Source organism: Phocoena sinus, chromosome 3, assembly GCF_008692025.1.
Source record: "Phocoena sinus isolate mPhoSin1 chromosome 3, mPhoSin1.pri, whole genome shotgun sequence".
Lineage (NCBI taxonomy): Eukaryota > Metazoa > Chordata > Mammalia > Artiodactyla > Phocoenidae > Phocoena > Phocoena sinus.
The window spans coordinates 56937181-56955621 of NC_045765.1; the positions used below are offsets into that span (position 1 = coordinate 56937181).

General features: G+C 37.0%; 1 protein-coding gene across 5 annotated transcripts in view; it reads right to left on the reverse strand.

Moving 5' to 3' along the window:
- PKD2L2 (polycystin 2 like 2, transient receptor potential cation channel) overlaps positions 1 to 18441 on the reverse strand; it is a 41106-nt gene that overhangs the window by 20422 nt on the left and 2243 nt on the right. For 2 of the 5 annotated variants that reach the window (XM_032626868.1, XM_032626867.1), the window contains exons 3-8: positions 18072 to 18205; positions 15897 to 16153; positions 12923 to 13144; positions 3200 to 3428; positions 1667 to 1837; positions 1167 to 1348 (exon numbers count right to left, since the gene is read on the reverse strand). In XM_032626868.1, coding sequence (XP_032482759.1) covers positions 1167 to 1348; positions 1667 to 1837; positions 3200 to 3428; positions 12923 to 13144; positions 15897 to 16153; positions 18072 to 18205 — 1195 coding nt within the window. The remainder of the gene's footprint in view (positions 1 to 1166; positions 1349 to 1666; positions 1838 to 3199; positions 3429 to 12922; positions 13145 to 15896; positions 16154 to 18071; positions 18206 to 18441) is intronic. The other 3 variants (XM_032626870.1, XM_032626871.1, XM_032626869.1) reach the window with 2 other exon arrangements.

Below are 18441 nucleotides of genomic sequence, written 5' to 3' on the forward strand. Positions count from 1 at the left end.
TATTAACACTTGAATTAAGATCCTAGGAAAGGACCAAGAAGTTGTTGGAACTGCAAACATTATTCACTCTCGATAAGGTAATCAGACTTCAAATTATAGGTCATTTGAAGTTGGAAAGGACCTTTGGGAGTGATTTAGTCCAGCCCCTTCATTTACAGATAAAGAAATTAAGGTCTAGAAAAGTTAAATAGCTAGTGGCAGAATTGGAAAGTAGAATTATATCCTCTTGGTTGCTAGTCCACTCTTTCCACTACTAATTTAGTAAAGGGTTATTCAGAAAAATATTATTAAATTCCATGCAATTAATTGGTACTTAGATAATACAGTATTTACGTGTGGATGATGAAAAGAGGGCAACCTAAGAAATTTTTCAGACCAGAATTTACCCCAAATTGAGTAAAAGGGCCATGGACAAGTTTGAGGAATTCTTAACTAAAGGGAAAGTTATTGCAGTTTTTCTCAGAGCCATATGTTACCATGCACTACGAATTTCCAAGAGTGAGGCAAAGTGAAGCCATTTCCCCCAGACGGTCTTTCTTGGTCTAGATTGCACAGGACACATTTTGAGAACTGATATTTTGGACTATCATAATTTTTTTACACAGACAGAACTTGTTTTACCTACTCAAAAACGAAAGTAAATTTATTAAAATTATTCACTTTTAAAGACAATATTTTTCTAGGGATTCTACCTAATCAGTTCTATAAGTTAGTTATCTGCTGATTGTTTTACGTGTATAAAGCTATTTTTAAAATTCAGCTTTGCCAGATCAGCAAAGGATAATCAGGTCAATATCAATAAAAGGATTCTAAAGGTAGAGCCCTCTAAAGAAAACACTTAAGATTTCTTTTGCCCAGAGAATAAATACTACAGAGACATGGAGCCAGTTTCTTTTATCTTAGATAAAATTTTCACTTCTATTGAAAAGTAAAAAAATATTTTTCTAGCTTGACCTGGTAACACTTGAAAAGTGGATAACACCATCCATTTGGATCTTTCAATGCCTAACTGTACTTTGAGTGTGACAGATATTTAGCCATCAGTGAAAATATCAAACCATTTTTTAATTTATTAAAGCTTATGTCAGTATTTATAGGCCTTTTCATGATTTTTTTGTTATAAACTGGATAAAACTGCATAAATTACATTTATGCTAAGAGCTTACATGGAATTTTGAAAAGTGGAAAAGTCGTCAACTTGTGATCCAAAAACAAGAAATCCTAACTGAGCGTAAGCAAAGAATATTATAAAAAACATGATGGCAAATCCTACTATGTCTTTGATACAGCGGGACAAGGTTGATGACAGCCGAGACATTGTCTTATTAAAGCTTATGAATTTGAATATCTGAAAAAGAACAAAGTTAATTGAAATAGGAGAATATTAAAAATTATAATGATTAGAGTAAATTAATTTCAGAAGAAATCTGCTTGAAATTAAAAGAGATGCTTCATTAAAAAAAAAAGATGCTTCATGACAGTTGGGGTGTTTGAGGATTCGCTGGCGATCATTACAAAGCCAAACTACTTTAAAATTTACTGTATAAAAAAATTACTGTATAGGTAAGAATATCCTTTTGTTTTTTCATAACTTTGTAGTTTAAGTTCCCATTTTATTATCTAATAAAATATATCTAATCTGTTATATCTGATAAAATATAAATACCTTTATCCATGCAAAGAAGATGGTTATGGCAATTATATTGTTGTAATAAATGTGCCAGTGTGCAAGGAAATAGAAGTCTGAATATTTTTCAGTACTTTTTAACAGTTGTCCAAGCAAGAGAAAAGTTTGTATATTACAGTATGAGTTGAGGAAAACGGCCACAAAACACAACTAAATGGGAAAATAAGAAGGGTTAAATTAGAGATTACATCTAAATCTCCTGCAGCTTATGAATAAACACATGAAAAAGTTCATCAAAATTCAACAAAAAGGGAGGGAGAGATAAGACAGGTTTTTACATAAATGAAAGTAGGCCTCAATTTATAGAAGTTTAAGGTAGCATAATTATCATAAAAGTAGCAAAATACTGACTGCCTGGCTGTCCTGATCTATATGACTTTTTGTTTCTTTGAGTCATAAAACACAAATGTATAAAATGATTATATAATTCTGACTAGACTGTAAGAGTTTCTGCTCCATATAACTACATGATACCTAAGAGTTTAATATTTTTCACTATGTAACACTCCAAGAAAAAATTTTTTACAGCTCCAAAAAAATAAACCCCTTTAGAGCTTCTTAACAACTCTTTTAGAAGAGGATTTTAGAACCAGATTATTTTAGGTATCAGAGTTTTCTAACTGTCATGAAAATTTTCCTTTGATTTCTCTTCCCTAAAATACTCAGTTAAACATTTAATGCTATACCCTATGTTAAGCATTATTGTGGTTACCAGAGAGGTAGATGGCACACTTTCTGACTCTGAGAAACTTTCAATTTGGTTTTGAGAAACAAATATATATATATATATATATATATATATATATATATATATAAACATACTGGATTGGCTATAACTAAGGGCCAATGAGAGTGAAAGATCAGGTTGTATAAGCCAGAATATTTGTTCATTGTTCCTAAGACCAAGCTCTTACGATTTGTTCCACCCTACCCACACCTCTATGTTTATTTTAGTATTTTCCAGTGATAACAACTGGCAGTCTTTGGAGTTTCTTCAAGGATTATTTCCCCAATCCTGGTGGCATCCTCTGTGCCTACAAGCTACGCTCTGGCTGCTCAAACCTTATCCCCCCTTCAGTATTCTGCCTAGGCTTGTCTTGCCTATTTAAAAATTCAGTGTAAAGAGGAAAGCAGATTTAGGCAACATACAAGAGTACATTTTAAAGGACCTTGCCCCAAAAGAATCATTATTTTCAATATGAGGCCCTGAGAGGAATACATTTTTTTGAGTGGGAGTAGGGAGACCTACTGTGCCCACTAAATCATAATACGTATGGAATCACTTATTCCTCTAGATTTATGCTAGTCCTGCCAAGGACCAAATCAGAGAGAAAAAAGTAGATTTCTCCCTTTTGGAGGCACACCATTAGTATGTATTATGACAGTTCATTTTATTATTGATACTTAAAGCTTTTAAAATAAGTCCTGGATGAGGGAGGTGCTTTTTAAACCTCTCTCACTGGTGGGTTCAGATGTGATTCCCTTCAACCATATCTGTGAATATATACTTACCACCAAAAGTAGTAATTCTAGCCAGTTCCAACTACTTTTGAAATAGGCAGATTTAAATTCTTTTATTTTTAGGACTTCTTGTGTTGTGAAGACAATAAGAAAAATACAAAATGTGATTTCACAGGAAGCAATAAAATAATCATAGTAGCTAACATATCTAAGGAGCTTCACAGAGTAAAACTGCCATGAAGTAAGTATTCCTCCAGTTGCAGGGAATTCTGCCACCAATCTGTAAAATGAGGTTTGTGAAAGTCACTGCATTTCAAGGATTTATATTTCAGTACCTAACGTGATTGATATTTCTAGTCAGTGATATTGTGTACTTTAATCACTTATTTTGTACAAAATATGTTTTCTCAGGGTTATGGGCTCAATTCATTACTATTTTTTTTAACATCTTTACTGGAGTGTAATTGCTTTACAATGTTGTGTTAGTTTCTGCTGTATAACAAAGTGAATCAGCTATACATATACATATATCCCCAATTCCCCTCGTTCTGGCGTCTCCCTCCCACCCTCCCTAAACCACCCCTCTAGGTGGTCACAAAGCACCTTTTTGAACTCCCTGTGCGATGCAGCTGCTTCCCACTAGCTATTTTACATTTGGTAGTGTATATATGTCCATGCCACTCTCTCACTTCGTCCCAGCTTACCCTTCCCCCTCCCTGTGTCCTCAAGTCCATTCTCTACGTCTGCGTCCTTATTCCTGTCCTGACCCTAGGTTCTTCAGAACAATTTTTTTTTTTTAGATTCCATATATATGTGTTAGCATACGGAATTTGTTTTTCTCTTTCTGACTTACTTCACTCTGTATGACAGATTCTAGGTCCATCTACCTCAATTGAATAATTCAATTTTGTTTCTTTTTATGGCTAAGTAATATTCCATTGTATATATGTGCCACATCTTTTTTTTTTTTTTTTTCGGTATGTGGGCCTCTCACTGTTGTGGCCTCTCCCGTTGTGGAGCACAAGCTCCGGACGCGCAGGCTCAGTGGCCATGGCTCATGGGCCTAGCCACTCTGCGGCATGTGGGATCTTCTCAGACCGGGGCACGAACCTGTGTTCCCTGCATCGGCAGGCGGACTCTCAACCACTGTGCCACCAGGGAAGCCCTGTGCCACATTTTCTTTATCCACTCATCTGTCGATGGACACTTAGGTTGCTTCTGTGTCCTGGCTATTTTAAATAGAGCTGCAATGAACATTGTGGTACATGACTCTTTTTGTATTATGGTCTTCTCAGGGTATATGCCCAAGAGTGGAATTGCTGGGTCATATGGTAGTTCTATTTTTAGTTTTTTAATGAACTTCCATACTGTTCTCCATAGTGTCTGTATCAATTTACATTCCCATCAACAGTGCAAGAGGGTTCCCCTTTCTCCACACCCTCTCCAGCATTTATTGTTTGTAGATTTTTGATGATGGCCATTCTGACTGGTGTGAGGTGATACCTCATTGTAGTTTTGATTTGCATTTCTCTAATGATTAATGATGTTGAGCATCGTTTCATGTGTTTGTTGGCAACCTGTGTATCTTCTTTGGAGAAATGTCTATTTAGGTCTTCTGCCCATTTTTGGATTGGGTTTTTGTTTTTTTTGATATCGAGCAGCATGAGCTGCTTGTATATTTTGGAGATTAATCCTTTGTCAGTTGCTTCATTTGCAAATATTTTCTAACATTCTGAGGGTTCTCTTTTCATCTCGTTTATGTTTTCCTTTGCTGTGCAAAAGCTTTTAAGTTTCACTAGGTCCCATTTGTTTATTTTTGTTCTTATTTCCATCTGTCTAGGAGGTGGGTCAAAAAGGATCATGCTGTGATTTATGTCATAGAGTGTTCTGCCTATGTTTTCCTCTAAGAGTTTTACAGTGTCTGGCTTTACATTTAGGTCTTTAATCCATTTTGAGCTTATTTTTGTGTATGGTGTTAGGGAGTGTTCTAATTTCATTCTTTTACCTGTAGCTCTCCAGTTTTCCCAGCACCACTATTGAAGAGGCTGTCTTTTCTCCATTGTATATTCTTTGCTCCTTTATCAAAAATAAGGTGACCATATGTGCGTGGGTTTATTTCTGGGCTTTCTATACTGTTGCATTGATCTATATTTCTGTTTTTGTGCCAGTACCATATTATCTTGACTACTGTAGCTTTGTAGTATAGTCTGAAGTCCAGGAGCCTGATTCCTCCAGCTCCGTTTTTCTTTCTCAACATTGCTTTGGCTATTTGGGGTCTTTTGTGTATCCATACAAATTGTGAAATTTTTTGTTCTAGTTCTGTGAAAATGCCAGTGGTAGTTTGATAGGGATTGCATTGAGTCTGTAGATTGCTTTGGGTAGTACAGTCATTTTCACAGTGTTGATTCTTCCAATCCAAGAACATGGTATATCTCTCCATCTATTTGTATCATCTTTAATTTCTTTCATCAGTGTCTTATAGTTTTCTGCATACAGGTCTTTTGTCTCCTTAGGTAGATTTATTCCTGGTATTTTATTCTTTTTGTTACAATGGTAAATGGGAGTGTTTCCTTAATTTCTCTTTCAGATTTTTCATCATTAGTGTATAGAAATGCAAGAGATTTCTGTGCATTAATTTTGTATCCTGCTACTTTACCAAATTCATTGATTAGCTCTAGTAGTTTTCTAGTACCATCTTTAGGATTCTCTATGTATAGTATCATGTCATCTACAAACAGTGACAGCTTTACTTCTTCTTTTCTGTTTTGGATTCCTTTTATTTGTTTTTTTTCTCTGAGTGCTATCGCTAAAACTTCCAAAACTATGTTGAATAATAGTGGTGAGAGTGGACAACCTTGTCTTCTTCCTGATCTTAGAGGAAATGGTTTCAGTTTTTCACCATTGAGGACAATGTTGGCTTTGGGTTTGTCATATATGGCCTTTATTATGTTGAGGAAAGTTCCCTCTATGCCTACTTTCTGGAGGGTTTTTATCGTAAATGGGTGTTGATTTCGTTGAAAGCTTTTTCTGCATCTATTGAGATGATCATATGGTTTTTCTCCTTCAATTTGTTAATACGGTGTATCACATTGATTGATTTGCATATATTGCAGAATCCTTGCATTCCTGGGATAAACTGCACTTGATCATGGTGTATAATCCTTTAATGTGCTGTTGGATTCTGTTTGCTAGTATTTTGTTGAGGAGTTTTGCATGTATGTTCATCAGTGATATTGTCCTGTAGTTTTCTTTCTTTGTGACATCTTTGTCTGGTTTTGGTATTAGGGTGATGGTGGCCTCGTAGAATGAGTTTGGGAGTCTTCCTCTCTCTGCTATATTTTGGAAGAGTGTGAGAAAGATAGGTGTTAGCTCTTCTCTATGTGTTTGATAGAATTCGCCTGTAAATCATTCTGGTCCTGGGCTTTTGTTTGTTGGAAGATTTTTAATCACAGTCTCAATTTCAGTGCTTGTGAATGGTCTGTTTATATTTCCTGTTTCTTCCTGGTTCAGTCTTGGAGGTTGTGCTTTTCTAAAATTTGTCCATTTCTTTCAGGTTATCCATTTTATTGGCATTTAGTTGCTTGTAGTAATCTCTCATGATCCTTTGTATTTCTGCAGTGTCAGTTGCTACTTCTTCTTTTTCATTTCTAATTCTATTGATTTGAGTCTTCTCCCTTTTTTTCTTGATGAGTGTGTCTAATGGTTTATCAATTTTGTTTATCTTCTCAAAGAACCAACTTTTAGTTTTATTGATCTTTGCTATTGTTCCCTTCATTTCTTTTTCATTTATTTCTGATCTGATCTTTATGATTTCTTTCCTCTGCTAACTTTGGGGTTTTTTTTGTTGTTCTTCTTTCTCTAATTGCTTTAGGTGTAAGGTTAGGTTGTTTATTTGAGATGTTTCTTGTTTCTTGAGGTAGGATTGTATTGCTATAAACTTCCCTCTTAGAACTGCTTTTGCTGCATTCCATAGGTTTTGGGTTGTCGTATTTTCACTGTCATTTGTATCTAGGTATTTTTTAATTTCCTGTTTGATTTCTTCAGTGATCTCTTGGCTATTAAGTAGTGTATTGTTTATCCTCCATGTGTTTGTATTTCTTTCAGATTTTTTTCTGTAATTGATATCTACTCTCATAGCGTTGTGGTCCGAAAATATACTTGATATGCTTTCAATTTTCTTAAATTTACCAAGGCTTGATTTGTGCCCCAAGATATAATCTATCCTAGAGAATGTTCCATGAGCACTTGAGAAGAAAGTGTATCCTGTTGTTTTTGGATGGAATGTTGTATAAATATCAATTAAGTCCGTCTTGTTTAATGTATCATTCAAAGCTTGTGCTTCCTTATTTATTTTCACTTTGGGTGATCTGTCCATTGGTGAAAGTGGGTTGTTAAAGTCCCCTACTATGATTGTGTTACTGTCAATTTCCCCTTTTATGGCTGTTATCATTTGCGTTATGTATTGACATGCTCCTATGTTGGGTGCATAAAGATTTACAATTATTACATCTTCTTCTTGGATTGATCCCTTGATCATTATGTAGTGTCCTTCTTTGTCTCTTGTAATAGTCTTTATTTTAAAGTCTATTTTGTCTGATATGAGAATTGCTACTTCAGCTTTCTTTTGATTTATATTTTCATGGAATATCTTTTTCCCTCCCCTCACTTTCAGTCTGTATGTGTCTCTAGGTCTGATGTGGGTCTCTTGTAGACAGCATATATATGGGTCTTGTTTTTGTATCCATTCAGCCACTCTATTTCTTTTGGTGGAGCATTTAATCCGTTTACATTTAAGGTAGTTATCGATATGTATGTTCCTATTACCATTTTCTTAATTGTTTTGCTTTCTTATTGTAGGTCTTTTCCTTCTCTTGTGTTTCCTGCCTAGAGAAGTTCCTTTAGCATTTGTTGTAAAGCTGGTTTGGTGGTGCTGAATTCTCTTAGTTTTTGCTTGTCTGTAAAAGTTTTAATTTCTCTATTGAATCTGAATGAGATCCTTGCTGGGTAGAGTAATCTTGGTTGTAGGTTTTTCCCTTTCATCACTTTAAATATGTCATGTCAGTCCCTTCTGGCTTGCAGAGTTTCTGCTGAAAGATCAGCTGTGAACCTTATGGGGATTCCCTAGTATGTTATTTTTCCCTTGCTGCTTTTAATATTTTTCTTTGTATTTAATTTTTGATAGTTTGATTAATATGTGTCTTGGCATGTTTCTCCTTGGATTTATCCTGTATGGGACTCTCTCCACCTCCTGGACCTGATTGACAATTTCCCTTCCCATATTAGGAAAGTTTTCAACTATAATCTCTTCAAATATTTTCTCAGTTCCTTGTTTTTCTCTTCTTCTTCTGGGGCCCCTATAATTTGAATGTTGTTGCATTTAATGTTGTCCCAGAGGTCTTTGAGACTGTCCTCAATTCTTTTCATTCTTTTTTCTTTATTCTGCTCCGCAGTAGTTATTTCCACTATTTTATCTTCCAGGTCACATATGCATTCTGCCTCATTCTGCTATTCATTCCTTCTGGAGAATTTTAAATTTCATTTATTGTGTTGTTCATCATTGTTTGTCTGCTCTTTAGTTCTTCTAGTTCCTTGTTAAACATTTCTTGTATGTTCTCCATTCTATTTCCAAGATTTTGGATCATCTTTTGTATCATTACTCTGAATTCTTTTTCAGGTAGACTGCCTATTTCCTCTTCCTTTGTTTGGTCTGGTGGGGTTTTGCCTTGCTCCTTCATATGCTGTGTGTTTCTCTGTCTTCTCATTTTGCTTAACTTACTGTGTTTGGGGTCTCCTTTTCGCAGGCTGCAAGTTCGTAGTTCCGTTGTTTTTGGTGTCTGCTCCCAGTGGCTAAGGTTATTTCAGTGTGTTGTATAGGCTTCCTGGTGGAGGGGACTGGTGTCTGTGTTCTGGTGGATGAGGCTAGATCTTGTCTTTCTGGTGGGCAGGACTGGGTCTGGTGGTGTGTTTTGGGGTGTCTGTGACCTTATTATGATTTTAGACATCCTCTCTGCTAATGGGTGGCGTTATGTTCCTGTCTTGCTAGTTGTTTGGCACAGGGTGTCCAGTGCTATAGCTTGCTGGTCGTTGAGTGGAGCTGGGTCTTAGCATTGAGATGGAGATCTCTGGGAGGGCTCTTGCCGTTTGATATTATGTGGAGCCAGGAGGTCTCTGGTGGACCAATGTCCTGAACTCGGCTCTTCCACCCCAGAGCACCATGACCCTTCAGCCACACACATGTTCTTTTTTTTTTTTTGTGGTACGCGGGCCTCTCACTGTTGTGGCCTCTCCCGTTGCGGAGCACAGGCTCCGGACGCGCAGGCTCATCAGCCATGTTTCACGGGCCTAGCTGCTCCGTGGCATGTGGGATCTTCCCAGACCGGGGCACGAGCCCGTGTCCCCTGCATCGGCAGGTGGACTCTCAACCACTGCGCCACCAGGGAAGCCCCATATGTTCTTTTAAGAGCACTCTTAAGTAACATCCTGATTGTGTGCGGTACAACTTTACTTTCAAACTGCGAGTTGAGGTGGATGGGATTTTTGCCTTCCCCAGATGGTTGAAGGTTATGATTTTTGTTTTTGGAAACCCCACCACCTCCTTATTTATATTATTATTTTTGCAAGAAAAGTATAAAGGGAGTTGGAGTGGAGGTGAGATTTGTGATCACGAAAGCCTTGGACGCCGTCCTCTCCGTCTTCTGCCTCTCTGTCTCTCTGATTAGTTCCTATCCAGCAGCAGATTGAAGCAGGAGATGATTCTTCTCAAGGTTTGTTCAGCAGCTTCACTTCTAGGTAAAGGCTTCATGAACCAAGTGACGTCAACAAATGAGGCTTCTCTCTCTCTCCTCTAACAATGAAAGTTGCTCTAATGGAATTCTGTTCTGCCAAAGGAAAATATTGCAAATCTACTTCTAGTCTTCACCCTTTCAAATTCATCTACCATGCTCTTTGGAAGTGCAAACTAGTCCATGTGAAAATATCACGTGGAGTTCCTCAGCACCCATCAGCATCAACCACTCAACTTGTGAGTGGATGAGCCTTCAGATGATCACAGACCCAGTCTTCAAGTCTCCCAGCTGAGACCTCAGGCACACAAAACTAGTTTCAACCTAGGTGCCAAAGAGCCCTAGCCCCCCACCTCCTGCCTGCGCCTCTGGGAGCCAGTGCCCTTGGCATGACGTCACTTCCTCCATTACTTCTTTTTTAATGCTCCACTTTTTTTTGGTACTCTGAAAATTCCCAGTGGTCAAAGACCAATGTAAATGAGAAAGAAAGATGTGATTTTTAGCTAGACATTCATTTTACTCTGTGTTTTGATTGCTCATTCATAACTGGGATACTAATTTATCCCTACAGGAGAAGATGATGTTCAAGAACATGCTATACTGTTAGTTACTGTTATTAGTCAGGACTCCCCCCACAAAATACATAATTTCTTAATATTTCAGAGGAGGGAAATACACTCTCCCCCTTTAGCTTATCAGAGATACTTCTTGCTTCTAAATGTCAAGATAACATATTTTACTAAAGCAAATGTTTTCTGTTTAACTTTAGGCACTGGATGTTGGATACAAAGATCTATATGCAAATAGAAATATAAAAATTAATTCCAATACTAAATATAAAAAGATTTTGAGGCAGTTCACTGTATTTCTAGTGTTCTCCACGACTGCAGATAATTAAGAATTGACAGTAATTTAAGATAGAGCCAGCATCTCTATCACAATGCCATGATGTAATTATTCCTACCTAAAGATATTAGCAAATCTTATTGGTACTGGAATAAGGTGTGGCCCCAAAAGCAAAAAACCACCAAAACCAAGAACAAAACAACCAGTTAACAAATAGAAAACAGGAATTTGTTTTTACACCTTGTGTATAGTGTGTGCGCAATGTTGGGTAAGTGAGTGAAGTGAAAGAAACTCAGTATTTTGATCTGAAGTGTAGACTAGTAAACAAAAAGCAAAAAATGATGAGTATTCAGTTTAGTTTGCCAGATATGTGTACAAAGGGAAAATAAGTGGATAAAGTCTTAGTGTAAGGAATATGCTCCCATACAACTACTGATTAGATATACTACCAGTTAAAAGTTTCAAAATCTGCTAAAGTTTCTAAGAAATAACATTTTAAAAGGTAACATAGATGGGACTTCCCTTGTGGTCCAGTGGGTAAGACTCTGTGCTCCCAATGCAGGGGGCCTGGGTTCGATCCCTGGTGGGAAAACTAGATCCCACATGCATGCTGCAACTAAGGAGTCTGCATGCCACAACTAAGACCCAGCAGAGACAAATAAATAAATAAATATGCAAAAAAATTAAAGGTAACATAGAATAAGCACAAAACCTAGAGACAGAAAGTATGGACTTAATCTAGTATTACAAGGAGTTCTTCATACGACTTTAAGCCAATTACCCCACTGTTTCTATTCTTACTTAGGACATAGAAGTGATTCGTATTCTTCACTTTATCCCTACCAGGACTATCGGGAAGGGTGGAAATGTTGGTAAGAAGTTGATTCCCTGAAAGAAAATACTATAACATAAAAGGTAAAATGTCCATTGGCTGCTGATGGTAATTCATTTGTTTTCATTTTTACAAATTTTAAAGGCCATGATTATGTTTCACCATCACTGTTGCACAGGGGAAAAATTTCCCTATCAGAGTAAATGCCAATTCCATATTCCAGAGTAAAAATATAAGACTCATGAGAAAAAAGTGGCTCACTGAGACTTAGTGGACACTATTGTTTGCCTGTCTAGCGTTCATTATCCCATTCCTCCTTTCTAACAGAACCCTAATTGTATCAGGCATTCACCCATTCTCAGATCCCTTTGCAGAAGCCAATTCAATCCCCAGGCAGATTCAATCACAGTAATCCTATTTGCTTTGACAGTGTTTGATTCTAGAACCCAGGCCTAAGCCAAATAGCATGGTCCAGGTTAGGCAGATTACCTAAGGTAATCAGACCTACAGAAATAATTTTTTCTCTTTGGTTGGTTCTCTGTCCTCCTCCTTGTGAGAGGGGATGTCTGTCATCTTTTTCTTGGGTCCAACAGGTTAGCCCAGGCACGTCCTTCTCATGCAATAGCAGAAGTGCAAGAGGGCAAGTTTTAATTTACAAACCCTTTTCAAGCTTCTGCTTGTATCATATCTGCTGACATTCCATTGACCAAAGAAAGTCACCTGGTTGAACCCAGTATCAAGTTCTGGGGCAGTGCACCCTGCCCTGGGTGACAGGTCACTGCAAATTTACATGGCAAAGATGTGAAGAATTGGGGCTATTTTTGCAAATCACCATCAGCTGTAATCATTTCTAGGATGCTGGCTACTGTTATATATTGTTTGAATTTTAAATTGTTCATTCTTGAGACGAAAATGAGTAACTTAATAAAGAAGCTTATTCTGAAAGGAAATCAACAGATTTGAATGATCTGATTTAAAGGAAGAAATCATTAGGACTAAATGTTAGATATGTCCAACTGCAGAATGGCAATAAATAAGACTACATACGCTTAAGCAATATAAAACTAACCTATTGTATGTAATTCTCCATGTTCTGGAACATATCCTGAAACAATGAATATGATGTTGCTCTTTCTTCTTTATCATTATTGGAAGAATTACATTATATTTATTTTGGAGCTTATGATTTTAATCTCAGTACAAACATGCATAAACTGGAAACCTTAATGAGGGCTCTGGGTGCCTTTTTTTTTTTTTTTTTTTCTGGGTGCCTTTTAAATTCAGTATACTAATAAGAGGTTTTGAGTAACTCACCTGATGATGCAAAACAGATTTACATTAGCATTGTATAATGAAAAATCAATAAAAATAACTCTAGTGCTTCTTGTGATCCAGCTGTTCATTCGAAGATTAATGAACTTGTCTAGGGTTTCAGATTTTGATTTTGATAAAGTGAAAATATATCCCCCATTTCGGTAAACACCAGTAAATCCCCAATGCCAAGGGGAGTTGATAATAGGAGCAGAGTACTTCCATCTGTTAGATATAAAAAGAATAGTGGAGAGATGAGAAAGCCTGACGGAGAAGTATCTAAGAGTTTAAGTTAACCTTTGGTTGAAAGTAGTAGTTAAAAAAAAAGTACTAAGTTCATAAGTATTATAGTAATTTTGAAGTAAGATGGTGAGTTAAGGATTAAGCTAAAAGGATTAAGATTGAATATGGTTTCATTGTTTAGTGCTTATTGTGGGCAACATACTGGACTACATACTATGAGAAAAAAAATTTTTTTTAATCCATCTGTTGCTTCAGGGAACTTGAAATCTAGAAAATAATGACGGATTTTTTCTTTAACATGTTGTCTCTGTTATCTGACGAGATCTCTAGTCTTTGAGTAGGACAAAAATATCCAGGGTTTTGATTCAGAAATATCTGTCTCAGTATGGGGAAAAGGATGCTTCACAGTCTGTGTTTTAACGATCATATACCATTTATAAATGCCCAATAAATAAAAACTTTGTTACAATGTCTATATTGTTATATAGGTATCTTATTTTAATGAAAGTACACAAAGTAAAATCTGTATAACTAAATTTTGTTTCCATTCTTTCTACTTTTAACTTAGTTATGCAATATCAAAAAGTAAATCTTTGATTCTTCATTTTAGTCCCTATTCAGTCTCCTAAAACAGATCTGAACAATTATCCAAAGATGCTCTGCTTAAACTTGTTTTTCTGTTAGTAACACCATGTTTGTTTTCAGCAGAGAAGAGAAAAGTGACAACACTAAGATAAAATACTCATTTTTAATGAAAATTCCATAGTTGTATGTTTGAGCATTTTCCATATGATTGTTAAACTGAAACAAGAACATTTATTACACCAACCCTCTCCTACTTCCAATTTTTTATACTGGTTTTAATTAATGAACGTTACATTTTAGAAAGAAAAACAAGCACAAATTGATTCTTATTTTGTTTGTCAGGAAATGACACGTATTAAAATTCTAAATCCATAATGTTAATTTTGGTATTTAAATTATTTGTAGTTGTTATGAAAATTTGGAATATTAGAATACTTAACAGATTAGTCTTGAGATCAAATTTAAATGTGTAATTAATAGTTGACTTATCTTGTAATTTTTCATGAAAGGGAAATAGTGTGTAGTACTGTTATAATAGTATAATATTTAAGAGAATGTGTCACCATACTTATGAATTTATTAGGTTTATAAGAATTATACAATCACTTTGTTGCCCTCAAGAACACCCAAAACTCATAGAAAGAAAAAATAAGTCAACAAAACCCACAAAGCAATGATCAATCCTAGGGGTAGAGAGGTAGTTGTTCAAGAAAGGAAATGTAATCACTGTTCATATTTATAAAATAAACATCGACTAATGATTAACAAAAATTACAGTATAACTACAGGCTAAGAGGAACAGGAAGTGTGTATGTGGAGGGAGTGGCATAAGAGGGATATATGACAGACACTTTCCATGACAGAGACAATAGATATATAAAACTATAAAATCAAGTAATAGTATAAGCATATTATTCAGAAATAGGAAGTATATACAAGAAGAAACAACTAAAAGTGGCTGCTTCTGGAGTGGGAATTATGAGTAGGAAAGGGTGGACTTTGTAAATATTTCATCACTGATAAATATCAAATTTTAAAAAAGATATATTTTTTGCCTCTATGATTTTCTTTTTTTTTTTTTTTTTTTTGGTACGCGGGCCTCTCACTGTTGTACCCTCTCCCGTTGTGGAGCACAGGCTCCGGATGCGCAGGCTCAGCGGCCATGGCTCACGCTCCACGGCATGTGGGATCTTCCCGGACCGGGGCACGAACCTGCGTCCCCTGCATCGGCAGGCGGACTCTCAACCACTGCGCCACCAGGGAAGCCCTATGATTTTCATATGACCTTAAAAGCAATGATACCAGCAGCTTCTGTGTTAAGGGGAGGTAGTGTCAGTGGCTTTGGGCTTTTACATTTTCAATATAAAGTGTAGACGTGAGTCTATACTAGCATTAGCCTCAGCCACTTTGGAGAACAAAGGCCATAAGATCTTTGGCGGGTATCATCAGATGCAGTGTCTGTAAAATATAACTGCCCCTTTCCAACATTGGCAACAATAGAAGATATCACTGAAGTAAGCCAGAGTAAGAAAGCAACAGAGTACGCCAAAGACACTCCCTAGGGATCCCAAGAAGCATTTGGAATGTGTTTGAGGGCATCTTGCCAGAGCCAGAAAAGCTGATTGAGTTTTGTAAAAGCAAAAATGGGCGCTTTGCCCTGTGTCCAATATGACTTAGCACTTCATTTACCACAGTTGGAAAAAAAACACTTCACATCCTTTGGTAAACAAAAAAAATAACAGGTTGTGGACTTCCCTGGTGGTGCAGTAGTTGAGAGTCTGCCTGCCGATGTAGGGGACACAGGTTTGTGCCCCGGTCCGGGAAGATCCCACATGCCGCGGAGCGGCTGGGCCCGTGACCCATGGCCACTGAGCCTGCGCGTCCCGAGCCTGTGCTCCGCAACGGGAGAGGCCACAACAGTGAGAGGCCCGCGTACCGCAAAAAAAAAAAAACAAAAAAAAAACCAGGTTTACTCTTCCTTTTCTAAACATTGCATCTCGGAGTCTTCCTTTGATACTATTACTGAAACAGTCTCCTTACCTGCCAGGCCCCTGTTGGTATTATTTGGAAAATAATTATGTTTTCACAATTGTTTGAAGATACAATGGTAACTGCTAGAAAAAGTTACATGTAATTTTATACTACTTACTCAGTATCATATTTAAGGCCAAAATCAGACAGATCTTCATTTTCAGAAGTGTATTTGTCATAACATTCATTCATCAAGGACTGAAAGGATGAATGGACCTTGCACGTGTTGTTGCGGACTTTTAGTTGACGGACTCTGGGGACTCCTAAAAGTATGTTCTCATAGTAGATGCGACTGCTGTTCTTTAAGTCATACAAATTCTTGTTATTGTACCATGAGTCCCAGTACAGGCCTTCCAAAAGGGGTCCTTCCATAAACTTCATATAGAAAAATAAATGTTATGGGAAAAATATTTCATGTCAAGTGTATAACAGAATCTACATTCATAATGTTATCCATAAGAATATAAAAATCAGTGATTTTAGCCAAGCCACCATTAATAATGGTAATGGTAAATGATGATGTTGATGATGATAACGAAAATGGTTAACATTTCCTGAGTACTTACTGTGTACTGCTCTAAGCACTTTACGAGTATTAACTCATTTAGTTCCATAACCCTCCTTCTCCGAGGGGTATACTGAAAACTCTCCCACAATACATGAATATCAGGACTGGTCGTAGCCACAACTCATGACTTCACCTCAAAGTTATCTGTGTCCCCCCTTTCCTCTCCAACTCTGGCGGTGGTGACTGCTTCTGTCTCTGTCACTATGTGCTCCTTCTAAGAGATCCTAAGCCTAGGGTTCATTTTTTTCTTTCCTGCCTTTGTCTTATTTGCCATTGGCCACGTACATACCTCAAGACAGCACAGTAAAAAAGAAGCAGTCGGGCTCCACTTCTTGTCTCAGGGAAAATTTCCTATCATTCTTTCATATTTCACTTGGCCTAAACCAATGACTTCTAATCATTTGCCTTATCTCACACTTCTCTCACTCTCAGGAAATGACATTGTCTCCTTGATAAGTTTCAAATTCCTAGCATGGCATTCATGATTAGACCTCTGTTCAATTCATAGTTTGGTCTTTTCCACCTCATCTCCTATATGCCTATAATGCCAAACATAGCTCCACATGATGAATTACTTATAGTACATATCGTTTTTTCTTCCTAGGATGGTCTTCTGTTACTCATCCTTTAAAACTCAGGGCTTCCCTGGTGGCGCAATGGTTGAGAGTCTGCCTGCCGATGCAGGGGACACGGGTTCGTGCCCCGGTCCGGGAAGATCCCACATGCTGCGGAGCGGCTGGGCCCGTGAGCCATGGCCGCTGAGCCTGCGCGTCCGGAGCCTGTGCTCCGCAACGGGAGAGGCCACAACAGTGAAAGGCCCGCGTACCGCAAAAAACAAAACAAACAAAAAAAAAACAACTCAACTGAATTGTGATCACCTCTGGAAAGCCTTCCCTACCTCTTCCTTGTATGTCCCAATGTTTGTGACATGGGATACCTGAAACTGCTGTTCCCTTAATTGTTCTTTCCTCATAATGTGAACATCTTGCTAAGTTAAGTGTAACAGAAAAAACAAGTCTGTTCTAATGCTAAAGAAACGATACTCTTATGCAATTAAAAACACTATAAAATTATATTTTGTAAATGTACTCTTTATTATATACTGTACATTACTGTAACACACACACAAGAGTATAGGCCTGTATACCAAAATCACATATATTTTAATTTATGGGCAATTTAAGGAATTTTTTTTTTTTTTTTTTTTTTGCGGTACGCGGCCTCTCACTGTTGTAGCCTCTCCCGTTGTGGCGCACAGGCTCTGGATGCACAGGCTCAGCGGCCATGGCTCACGGGCCTAGCCGCTCCATGGCATGTGGGAACTTCCCGGACCGGGGCACGAACCTGTGTCCCCTACATCGGCAGGCGTACTCTCAACCACTGAGCCACCAGGGAAGCCCAATTTAAGGAATTTTTAACGGTAATTTTCACTGTATACAATTTTAGACTGACTTTGGATCGTAACTCCCGCATAAATCTATTTCCCAAATGCAACAATAATGTTAAAAAGACAAATATCACTGTTTTAAAGTTATAAGAACTCTATCACACTGAGAACACAGGTTCGAAATAAACACTTAGTGGTTGATTGATTCTAATAGTTTAAAGAAATGACATTTTTATTCATTCCTTCAATAAATATGTATCAAGTGCCTACTATGTGTGCCAAGGGCTTGTTTATGCAATGCCTAAAGCTACTTCATCCACAGTCACATGACATCTTACCTTCCAAAAGTCAGTTATGCTGCGAATAGACTTAAAGTTGATTCTTTCTTCACCATGCACAGACGTGTCCAAAAATAGAGATGACATAACTTTGTTTAAGTAATACATATGTGGGTTTACCATCCCAAAAGTCACTAAGGAGAAGAATTTTTTGTTTAAAAATTTACATTTAAAAACACAATTTTTATCAGGATTAAAAATGTACTTGTAATTTGTTCTCAATTTTGTTTTGAAAATTCAATTTTATTTTTCTAATTATAAGAGCAATAATAAAAAAAACGAAAATAGAAATATACAAAACAGGAAGAAGTTTCCTGTAATCCCACTGCTAGAATTAGGTTTGGCATATATTCTTCAGATTTTTCTAAAT